General features: G+C 44.7%; 1 protein-coding gene across 1 annotated transcript in view; it reads left to right on the top strand.

Annotated features, from left to right (window-relative positions):
- The window catches only part of LOC126101124 (AP-1 complex subunit beta-1), a 71,915-nt gene that overhangs the window by 28,973 nt on the left and 30,647 nt on the right, over positions 1-12,295 (top strand). The window contains exons 7-11 of the mRNA XM_049911809.1: positions 163-350; positions 686-812; positions 890-1,017; positions 3,943-4,123; positions 4,200-4,471. Of these exons, the coding sequence (XP_049767766.1) occupies positions 163-350; positions 686-812; positions 890-1,017; positions 3,943-4,123; positions 4,200-4,471 (896 nt within the window). The remainder of the gene's footprint in view (positions 1-162; positions 351-685; positions 813-889; positions 1,018-3,942; positions 4,124-4,199; positions 4,472-12,295) is intronic.

Raw genomic sequence — 12,295 nt, 5'->3', positions numbered from 1 at the left:
GTGCATTTTTGTTTCTTTAATGCAACTTTGTAAATAAATTTAGGCTTGGCTTAGTTTTATTTGTCCTTTCTGAATAAATTATGTAATAGTACATTAAGATATCTTCATATACTTGGGGTATTTTGTTTTTATATTTGTCTCACTTCTTACTTTCACATACAGGTCCAGTATGTTGCACTTAGAAATATCAACCTCATTGTACAGAAACGTCCTGATATATTAAAACATGAAATGAAAGTGTTCTTTGTGAAGTACAATGACCCAATATATGTTAAGCTGGAGAAGCTGGACATCATGATAAGACTTGCGTCACAGGCAAATATTGCTCAAGTGTTGTCAGAACTCAAGGAGTGAGTATTCCATGTTGATATACAAAGGGGTCAGCAAAAGAAACTGCTAATCCACAATTTAGTAAGAACTAGTCTGTTCAAGCTATCTGTTTTAGAATGCCCCACAAACTGGTAACTTGTAGTTCCGTATTTATTGTTACAAAGTGCTTTTTGCCGTATAAATTATTTTTTCATGTTGTATTTATGTTACTGTCTTTAAATTTAACCAAAGATATAACATACAACAATCGAAAATACCCTCCTGTGTGTTATTGCTTTCTTCCGCTGACCCCTTCATATGTAACTGAAGGAATGGTAAAATTACAGAATTCAGTAATAATATATGTTTGATATAGGTATGCAACTGAAGTAGATGTGGATTTTGTTCGTAAGGCTGTCAGAGCAATAGGGCGATGTGCTATAAAAGTTGAACAGTCTGCTGAAAGATGCGTTTCTACACTGCTTGATTTGATTCAAACAAAGGTAAATATTTCACTGTGTTGGGCTTAAATGTTATTTGTATACATTGATATTTTTGTAAACATTTACTTGTTGTCTAGGTCAACTATGTTGTACAAGAAGCAATTGTAGTAATAAAGGACATTTTCCGCAAGTATCCCAATAAATATGAAAGTATTATTTCAACTCTGTGTGAAAACTTGGATACACTGGATGAACCAGAGGCTAGGTAAGCTGAATATACTACCAACTATTATCAACACTGTGGTTAGTTTGGCCACCACAGGGTGTTATGACATTCATAAAGTATCAAATTGACCTTAAAATGTGCCATTTGCTGCCCTGCCCTAATCATCCTATTAATATTAAGCCTGAGTGCTTGATTAAACAGTACTGCTATTATAGTGCAGGATCTGTGTGCATAAATGTAGACTCAGTTAAGAACAGTTCTTGCTTCTCATAAATCCTGAACTTCATTACAAAAGACTTTGTCAACACACTCCCTCAACCAAAATGAAAAAAGAGATACAGAAATAGCCAGTTAGAAGAATGAACAAAGGATGAACCTGAACTAAGATGTAACTGTCTGACCCTGAGACATTGTTACAGGTACCATCATATTTATAATCTTTTAACAATCTGTGTTATATCCTTTAATTTTTTTACAATTTATTTTTTATATGTAAACAATTTTTTAACAAATAAGCTATTGAATGTACATCCCCTGTTAAACATAAAGTACAGTTTTGCTAGTAGACTTACTTTTTTATTTGTTTATTTATTTAACAAATTATCATAAATCTTATTTTCACATATTATATTTATTTTAATGTGTGGTAATCACCTTGACATATGTCACCAGTTACATAAAATAATTTCAACTGTTTTATCTATTTAACATTTTATAAAACAATACAGTAGACACACACAAATAATGAAGTACCTGTTACTTGTGTATTAATATTCATAATTGTAAATCACCCATGAACTGACATTTCAAGCCAGGATCAGGCAACTTATTGAAATTATTAATCAGATATTTTGAATGCCCATATAAAGAAGTTATTGCCATGAAAAGTTACAGAAAAAGTCAGCAAAACAAAACTGTTCACACAGAAGACGGAAAGGGCTACGTGTAGCCAAGTCACAAATTTTGACAACGCTGTAGACTCAGTAATGACCATTTTATGTTATAGTGGCCATACATCATCATACTAGCAAGACTTAAAGTATACAGTATTGCAAATTAATAATAGTTAAATATTATACAGAAGTATATGATGTAGACAGCAGTTACGAAACATGCAGCTGTTTAGCCAGCAGTGCGAGATATGGTCCAAAGAAGCTATTGGTCTTGCTGTGGTAAACACCCATATTAATACAAGGTGTAGCCTCCATAGATGGCAGTGCTGATGCTGATTCTGTCGTACAGTTGATCGTACAAACGGAGAATACTGTGATGGGATATGTTGTGCCACACTTACTTGACCTGTTAACGTAGTTCTAAAGGTTGGTTGAAAAGATGCACAAGTCATTTCTCGTCTCATCATATCCCACAGGGGATTGATTGGAGACATGTACAGAGGTTGTGCTGGGCAGAAAAGTTGCTGCACGTGTTGCAGAGCACATTGAGTTTCACGATGTGTGTGTGGATAAGCATTGTCCTGTTCAAAGAACACATCACCTTCCTGCTGCAATAACGGAAAAAGAATGGGTGTAACAACATTCTGCACATGCTGAGTGCTGATTGTCACCTCCAGAAACACCAAAGGTGTAAAAGAGTTGTAAGTTATGACACCATAGTTCCTGGATGGGGCCAGGGTGTTTTGGATGAATGCATTCTCAAAGACGGGACTCTCCAGTTCTACATCGTATATGCAAATGACTATCACTTGCATGCTGGCTAGTTCAACAATTCATCGTAATGGGTATGAATAAGACATTTAAATTTTATTTGCCAATATTTATTAAACTCTGGTTGCACGTGTATAATGATCCGAAAGATAAAAAGGTAAACTGCCAAATACCATGACCTGCCACTTGGCAAGAAAAGTATAGAAAATGGTTTTACAATGGAAGTCAGGTTTGTTTGACTCTTATATCCAAGGTAAATAGAGCTCAGTGATGTCAGCATTCTGCAGGTGTGAAACTACAGAGCCAGACGATTGAATTCACCATACTTTGTTAACAGCAATTAAAATGTGAGAAAATGACTATTCATCTTCTGATTTGTCTTTGGTTTTAATTTATCCAAATGATGCTTTCATTACTTAAAATCGTTTGAATATAGAGGAAAGGTACCTGTTATAGGAGAGTTCACTAATGTGAGACAGCTAGATGCATACTAAAGTAAATGCTCAGCTGTGTTGAAGTATTAGAGCTTCGTTCTCACAGGGCCTGAGCTGTAGGGCAGTGACAATAAGGCTATTACAGAGCTGAACATTGTCAACGGGTTCAATAAGTGTTTTGAGTGAATGTGCTTGTCAAGCTTTCATATCTAAAGATGGGTAGCAGTTGCAACAATATTCATATGATTGATCTGAAGAGCATTTAAAAACAGACATTCTGTGCAGATGTCAACCAACACTTTGTCTTGCTGAGGCATTAACACTTTTCCTGTCCGACCCTCAAATCTGATGAGTTAGCCTGGTGTTGCACCACTGCTTTACCTACTTCTGAGCACAGCAAGTTCAGACACTGCACAGGGCTGCCACTTTACGTGCACTGAAACCGTTGTATTGGGCAAGTACCAAAACACTAGCTCTTGTCAGCTACATATGCTGAGAGATCCTGGCAGTAAACGAGTCACGTATACCGTCTGTGCTGCTGTGTGTTACCCTGTTCGACATACTTCAGCTGTTGCAACACACAACAAGCAATACAGTGTTTAAAAAAATCCAGGGAATGCAAATTTTAATTACTTCAGTAGAATTTCAGAGCTTCAAACATTGCTACATGGCTACCACATAACTATACAGATTCTCTCTTATTTGGAACCTAAGTATCTTGGCATTGGAAGCGGATAAAAGTTAATGTTACAGTATTATCTGTGTCTTTTGGACTGTTCATTAATTGACTCTATCCATAGGTATACTAAACAAATCTACAGATGTTACATTACCAAATTCAATAATACCTTTGTAATTTTATCTAGAGCGTCCATGATATGGATTATTGGAGAGTATGCAGAGCGTATCGACAATGCAGATGAGCTCTTGGAAAGCTTTCTGGAAGGATTCCATGATGAGAATACTCAGGTCCAACTGCAGTTACTTACAGCTATTGTGAAACTGTTCTTAAAGCGACCTACTGACACACAAGAATTAGTGCAACAGGTATGGTATCAGTGTATAGCTTGAGTATACTCTGTAATGCTAATCTTTTATTTTAATTGTAAGTCTTGTCTTGTAGGTTTTGAGTCTAGCTACACAAGACTCCGACAATCCAGATCTGCGCGACAGAGGTTTCATTTATTGGCGTTTGCTTTCAACTGATCCTGCAGCTGCCAAAGAAGTTGTCCTCGCAGAAAAGCCACTTATATCAGAAGAAACAGATCTGTTGGAACCAACATTGCTGGATGAATTAATCTGTCATATTTCTAGCCTGGCATCTGTCTATCACAAACCACCCAATGCTTTTGTTGAAGGAAGAGGAGCAGGTGTGCGCAAGATGTTGCCTGCGAGGTTTGTATTTATCTATAGCAAAATAGTTTGTTGTAGTCACACATTGGAGTATTTTATAAGATAATTTTGTTGTAGTGACTGGGTGAAAAAGTGTTAGTTGACGTTATTGAAATACATACTTTTAACATAGTTCCTATTTGAAAAGTATGTAAAATACCCCTCTTTTATTGCCATAGCCTCTTCATTAGACTAAACATGATTTTCAGCCACAAATTTCTGTAGATGTTGGAGTGTATGGAAGTTAATACTCCGATTCTGGTGAATAGGGTGATTATACATCCACAACTCACCCATGATAACAAATTGGCACTCAGTCATTGTGTATTTTTTTTAAATGGTCAAAGTTAGATTTCACATTGATATTTGGTCAGTGTTCAACAATTTGTCTATTTAGGATCAAAGAAATGTAACTCCAAAAAAACTGTGTTTTGAGGTAATTTAAGTGTTTTGTCCAACAAACTGAGTACTTTCTAATAGTCTTTCACAAACCTTTCTATGGTAAATAAAAAGTATACTTAACTGTTGTTTTCTACTAGGTGTTAAATATTCTAGTCATTCGATAGACTAATGAAATTATGCACGTAGTTACAATAGTCTGATCCTGAACTTAATGGTTGCTGCTGTATAACATATGAACGTCAAACAAATAATATGCAGCTTTAAGCAATACTATCATATTAAATATTGCTGCAGTTGTGTTATTAATGCCTTTATAAATACAGAACACCTGCAACAAGCTATCGGAATGTGTCATTGCTATTCAGTGAGTGCTGTAAGCAAGAGAACTGTTTCTCAGGAAGTTTATCTTCAGTCTATGATGAAGAATACATAAAAGCTCTTATTATTTTCACTTTGCGTTATTTGTCTGCAGTGACATTGAACATCCAATAAATTCCCCCTGCGGGTTCGGGGGTTAGAATAGGCCCGCGGTCTTCCTGCCTGTCGTAAGAGGCGACTAAAAGGAGTCTCACATGTTTCGGCCTTATGTGATGGTCCCCTCTCGGGTTTGACCTCCATCTTTCTAAATTATTCCGAAGAGCGAGCCAATTGGGGAAGGGCGCCTTACGTGGTGCACTGTATCCGTCGTGCATTGAGACCTTTAGCCGGCTTTTTCGTCGTTGCAATAGTGTTCAGCTCGTTTTCCATCTCTTGGGCGAGGATACGTCCCTGGATGCGATTCCCACGCTGCACTCTGCAGTGTTTATTTTAACTGCGACGACGGCCTTGGACAGTTTTGCACCTAAGATCCAGCACGGTAGCCAGTCCGTTGTGGTGGGGCCGCCATGTACCCTCTTGGTTGTAGCCCCCTGACAACACAGGGATCGCTCTACTGATGCCTGCGCCGTTAACTCCCCACGTATGCCAAGGAGTAGATGCCCGTCTCCCTGGGGCATCAGGACTCCCGGCAATGGACATCCTGCCAGGTGGCTATTGCTGCGGCTGGGTGGCGCCCGTGGGGAGGGCCCTTGGTCGGAGTAGGTGGCATCAGGGCGGATGACCCGCAATGAAGCGTGGTACATCATCTCTCGCTGGCGGCCAGCCGCCAGCAGTCTCTAAGCGTTCTCGGGCTCAATTTAATGCTGAAAAGTACAATCCGAAAACGTTCCCCTCTCTGGCCACGCCGTGGGAGGAGCGTAAGTCTCAGGATGGAGGTAATAGTTATTCGCCCCGATTCTTGGTTTGTACGAGAGCTGATGGGGAGTCTTTTCTCTCCACAAAGCCTCAGTTCTTCGTCGAGCATTTAGAGGACAAGTTTGGGGAGGTGGAGGGCTTGTCTAAAATGCGCTCTGGCTCAGTACTGATACAAACGGCATCCTCCGCCCAGTCACGCAGGTTACTTGCTTGTGACAAGTTGGGGGATGTTAACGTTACTATTACTCCACATAAGAGCTTAAATATGGTCCAGGGTGTTATTTTCCATAGGGACCTCCTTTTGCAGTCTGATGACGAGCTGCGCGCCAACTTAGAACGTAGAGGTGTTCATTTCGTCCGGCGCGTTCATCGGGGTCCGAGGGACAATCAGGTTGCTACCGGTGCCTTCATCTTGGCCTTCGAGGGTGATACGTTACCGGAAAAGGTCAAGGTGATGGTCTACCGATGTGACGTCAGGCCCTATATTCCTCCCCCGATGCGGTGCTTCAAGTGCTGGAAGTTCGGCCATATGTCTTCCCGCTGCACTTCCAGCCTCACATGTCGAGATTGCGGACGCCCATCTCATCCCGATACTCCATGTGCCCCGCCTCCCATCTGTGTCAACTGCGGGGAGCACCATTCACCTTGCTCGCCTGACTGCAAAGTCTTTCAGAAAGAGCGCAAAATTATGGAATATAAGACCCTGGACCGGCTGAGCTATACTGAGGCCAAAAGGAAATATGACAGACTCCATCCTGTGAGAATGACATCATCTTATGCAGCTGCTACGACAACTGTGCTAGCCCCATCAGTTTCGAGACTTCCAGCCAGCTCGATAAGCAGTACGACTCCTCCTGCCCCCTTGCCTGTGGGGGGCTCTACCCAACCGGTTGCTCCTGCACCACCTACCTCAGGAGCAACCTCCTCCCACCCGTCGGGGACGTCCGTCCCCGCTTCTCAGCCGGAGAAGCGTCTAACTTCTTCGGCTACTCTCGCCCGTAAGAGTTCCCTTGGGACCCTCCCTTCCCAGGGTTCCACCAGCGGGAAGGATGACGGCCGCCAGTGGCATAAGTCCTCACCAGCGGCCGGGCGTAGGGCTTCACGATCCTCCTCTGTCCCGGAGGCTGAATCGGTGAAGCCTTCCCAGCCGGTGCAACCCAAGGTTCAGCGAGAGAAGTCCAAGAGAAAGACCTCTAAGGCCACAGAACTTGCGGTGGCGCCAACCCCACCGCACCTTTCGCGCTCTGCGTCTGAGGATGCAGTCGAGATTCTAGCGTCCGCTGAGGACCTTGATCTCGCTGGTCCCTCAGACGCCATGGATGCCTCTCGTACGGGTACTGAATCGGTGGCAGTGAGTGAACAAGCGGCGTAAATTGCCTTCCCAGTCCTTTCACGCCTTTCTCAGCCATGGACAATATCATCCTCCAGTGGAACTGCGGCGGTTTTTTCCACCATCTAGCTGAGCTCCAACAACTTATCAGCCGTCACCCTTTCTTCTGCATAGCTCTTCAGGAAACTTGGTTTCCAGCAATGCGAACCCCCGCCCTCCATGGCTATCGGGGTTATTATAAGAACAGGGCAGCGTATGAAAGGGTGTCGGGTGGCGTCTGCCTCTATGTCCTTCACACTCTGCACAGCGAGTCTGTCCCTCTCCACACACCTTTAGAGGCTGTCGCTGTTCGGGTGTGGACGCCACAGGCTGTTACCGTCTGCAGTCTTTACCTTCCACCGGATGGTGATGTCTCGCAGCATGTCCTGGCTGCACTGATAGCCCAATTGCCGCCACCTTTCTTGCTATTGGGCGACTTCAACGCCCATAACCCTCTGTGGGGTGGGTCAGTGGCAACAGGTCGAGGCGCCATCGTTGAACATTTATTGTCGCAGCTCGATCTCTCGATTTTAAATGATGGTGCCTTCACACACTTCAGTGTGGCGCATGGCACATACTCCGCCATTGACCTTTCAATATGTAGCCCTAGCCTCTTACCGTCTCTCCAATGGAGTGTGCATGACGACCTGTGTGGTAGTGACCACTTTCCGATCTTTCTGTCACTACCACAGCGTCACTCTTCTGGGCGCCCTAGCAGATGGGCTATGAATAAGGCTGACTGGGACTTGTTCTCCTCCACTGCCGCTATTGAGCCTCTCTCTAGTGATGACATTGATGTGGTGGTTCAATCGGTCACCACCGGCATCGTTACTGCCGCCGAATCTGCCATTCCCCGTTCTTCTGGGTCCCCTCGGCGGAGGGCTGTGCCTTGGTGGTCGCCTGAGATCGCTGAAGCGATTAAAGATCGCCGGCGGGCGCTCCAGCGTCACAAGCGACATCCCTCCATGGACCACCTTATCGCCTTCAAACGGCTGCGTGCGCGGGCCCGCCTCCTTATCCGCCAAGGCAAGAAGGAGTGCTGGGAGCGGTATGTGTCCACCATTGGCCTCCATGTCACTCCTTCGCAGGTCTGGGCCAAGATTCGACGCGTCTACGGCTATCGGACCCCTGCCAGCGTCCCTGCGCTCTCACTGAATGGAGCAATTTGTACTGACTCCGACGTCATTGCAAACCGCTTAGCAGAGCATTTTGCTATGAGTTCCGCTTCTGCGAATTACCCCCAGGCCTTCCGCTCCATTAAAGAGCGGATGGAACGTCGGAGCCTTTCTTTTCGCACCGACGCTTCTGAACCCTACAACGCTCCATTCAGTGAGTGGGAATTTCAGAGTGCCCTTGCCGCTTGCCCTGATACCGCTCCCGGGCCAGATCGCATCCACTGTCAGATGCTGAAACACCTTTCAGTGGACTGCAAGCGACGCCTCCTCGACCTCTACAACCGTCTCTGGGTCGAGGGCGAGTTTCCGTCGCAATGGCGGGAAAGTATTGTCATCCCCATTTTGAAACCTGGAAAGAACCCTCTGGAGGTGGACAGCTACCGTCCCATTAGTCTCACCAACGTTCTTTGCAAGTTGCTTGAACGGATGGTGAGCCGGCGCTTAAATTGGGTACTGGAGTCTCGGGGCCTTCTGGCTCCGTCTCAGGGTGGGTTCCGGAAAGGCCGCTCCGCCGCCGACAATCTGGTGAGCCTGGAGTCGGCCATCCGTACTGCCTTTGCCCGCCGTCAGCACCTGGTCGCTGTCTTTTTCGACATGCGGAAGGCGTACGATACGACATGGCGTCATCACATCCTTTCTACGCTTCATGGATGGGGTCTTCGGGGCCCTCTGCCGATCTTTATCCGCAATTTCCTGTCGTATCGTACCTTCCGCGTGCAAGTCGCAGCCTCCTATAGTTCCACCCACGTCCAGGAGAACGGTGTGCCACAGGGTTCTGTTTTAAGTGTCTGCCTGTTTTTAATAGCCATTAACGGGCTCGCTGCGGCCGTGGGAAATTCTGTCTCTGCTTCCCTGTATGCTGACGACTTCTGCCTTTATTACAGCTCTACTGGCATTGCAGCTGTTGAACGTCAGCTACAGGGCGCTATCCGTAAGGCGCAGTCTTGGGCTGTAGAGCATGGGTTTCAGTTTTCGGCAGCCAAGACCCGCGTTATGCATTTCTGCCGGCGCCGAACAGTCCATCCTGAGCCGCGGCTTTATCTTGGCGCCGAACTCCTTGCTGTGGTGGAAACCCACAGGTTTTTGGGGGTGGTTTTCGATGCCCGGTTGACTTGGCTGCCTCATATCCGGCAGCTTAAACAGACGTGTTGGCGGCATCTAAACGCTCTGAGATGCTTGAGCCACACCCACTGGGGCGCCGACCGCTCTACCCTGTTGCGGCTCTACCAGGCGTTAATCCAGTCTCGCCTGGATTATGGGTGCCTAGCTTATGGCTCAGCATCCCCATCTGCGTTGCGGGTGCTGGACCCAATTCTCCACAGCGGGATACGCCTTGCCACTGGTGCTTTCCGCACCAGCCCTGTGGACAGTGTACTAGTGGAGGCAGGTGTACCTCCACTGCGGTTCCGGCGCCAACGTTTGCTGGCCGCTTATGCGGCCCATGTTCTAAGCTTGCCCGGGCATCCAAATTATCGTGTCCTGTTCCCGCAGTCAGTCGTCCATCTGCCAGACCGTCGGCCCCGGTCGGGTTGTCCGATCGCCGTACGCGTCAAGGAGCTTCTCTGTGGGCTTGGGTTTTTCCCTGTTCCACCTCCTTTCCGGGCGCCTCTGCGTACACCCCCGTGGTGTGTTCCTCGCCCTTGCCTTCGGCTCGACTTGACACAGGGCTCGAAGGACTCGGTCCCTCCAGAGGCCTTCCGCTGCCGCTTTTATTCCATCCTGGCCACGTATCAGGGCTCTGGAATTGTTTACACCGACGGTTCGATGGTTGCTGGTCGTGTCGGGTATGCGCTAACTCTAGGGGACCATTCCGAACAACGGTCCTTGGCGGCTGGCTGCAGCGTTTACACTGCTGAGCTAGTCGCCATCTTTAGAGCCCTAGAGTATATCTGCCCCCTTTTAGCTGTGGTCAGGCAGACATTTGCGCTGCCTGATACGCTCCCTGCCGTTTTATCCGATGACCCTGTTATGGCTGCCTTAGTTTTACGTTTTATTAGGGCAGGGAGTTTTTATTCTTTCATCTGAGTGTTTCTGTTTTATTTTTTGTTTTGATTCTGGCCTTTGGCCTATGATTTTAAACTGATCTTTTAATGTGTTTCTAAGTGGTTGGCTTTTCCTTTATTTCTATGGTCGGCCAACCACTGTCACACTCTGTGTGGTTTTAGTTCGTTTTGTCTTGTCCTTGTCTCCGTTTCTCTTGTTCTGTATCGTCTGTGATCTATTCTGTTCCTCGTTTTTATTCTCTGTGGATGTTCTTTGTCTTTGGAAAAAGGGACCGATGACCGTAGCAGTCTGGTCCCTTTCATCCCCCAAACCAACCAACCATCCAATAAATAATTAACAGGTAACAGAAATAATATTCTTGTTCTGTAATCTTCACATAACATAAGAAAAATAATTTTAACGAAACACAGTGCTCCCTCACACTTGCTTGTCTGTTTGTGGATTACCGTTTCAAAAATAATACAACACATACATTTAAACGAGCCAAAATTAGTGGTTTACATGAAACAGCTAAGGTGATGAACTAACAACAATAATAAAGGAGACAAAAAGCAGAAAATAAACATGAAGTCTATTCCTGTGATTCTTCCACATTTTCCTCACTTTCTAAAGCTTTAGCAGCATTGAGTTCTTGATATAATGTGTGATACCAAAGAGGTATAATACCCTTATTACATAGATCTGACATTTTTCTTTCCTTTGCTTATGCAGAGAGGACTGTCATATGCTGGGCACAGAGTTTTGTCTTCAGGCTCTGAATTCGAAGAATTTTTTAGGCCAGGTCTTTTCTTGGTGTGCAAAACTTGAAAGTCACAATCATTGTAGGAATACTTGAAAAACATGTCAGGCTGATCCTTCCTATATTGCATCCAATCAATCTTCAACCATTTCACTGTTTTCTCCATTCTTGGCATTTTTCCTGTTCCAAATTATTTTCTTCTGAAGCTGGTTGAAATATAAAATTTAAGTGTTATCCATTTGTCACTCAGTACTTGATGGAGGTCAACAGCCACATATTTACTTTTTCTTTCAATGCTCGCATGTGCCAATATACTTCCATTTGTCAATGTCCAGGCACAAAAAAGCATTGGTCGATAGCTGGAATGTCCAGTGTATTCACTGCATGCAAACACACAGTGTTCATATTGGCATGCCTGTTCTGACCCCCATATGTATCAGAAAAGTCATCGGCTTTCCTTGTGCATAATTTTTCAAAAAATCCCACAGACATGAAGCCACCTCTATGGACCCCCTTTTTGCTGTTGTCTCGTCCCACATGCAGCAATCGATTTTGCATTCTCCTACATTAAGAGCTGTGAGATTATACACGGAGAGCTTTCTCTTATAGAATGCTGCCTTTGTATTCCGTTTAGGGCGGTGAAGCACTGCTTGAAAGTCAAATTCAGCCAGCAAAGATTCACCTTTTCTTGCATTTTGTTTATTAATGTTCTTAAATTTCCTTGCCATTTCTTTCCTTTTCAAATGCTCTTCCTGTTCCCTTTTAAAAATTTTGTATTCCTTTTCCTCAGCCAAAAGATGTGAAAACTGTAAACATTCATCACACATAGCTTTTCGTGGCGTGTGGAATTTCAGATTAAATGCCTTGGTGAATATCTCCCTATACAGCCATAATTTCTCGACTGT

The sequence above is a fragment of the Schistocerca cancellata genome, chromosome 9, assembly GCF_023864275.1.
Source record: "Schistocerca cancellata isolate TAMUIC-IGC-003103 chromosome 9, iqSchCanc2.1, whole genome shotgun sequence".
NCBI lineage: Eukaryota > Metazoa > Arthropoda > Insecta > Orthoptera > Acrididae > Schistocerca > Schistocerca cancellata.
The sequence above is the reverse complement of the archived record's forward strand: the minus strand, read 5'-3'. Positions and strand labels throughout refer to the sequence as shown.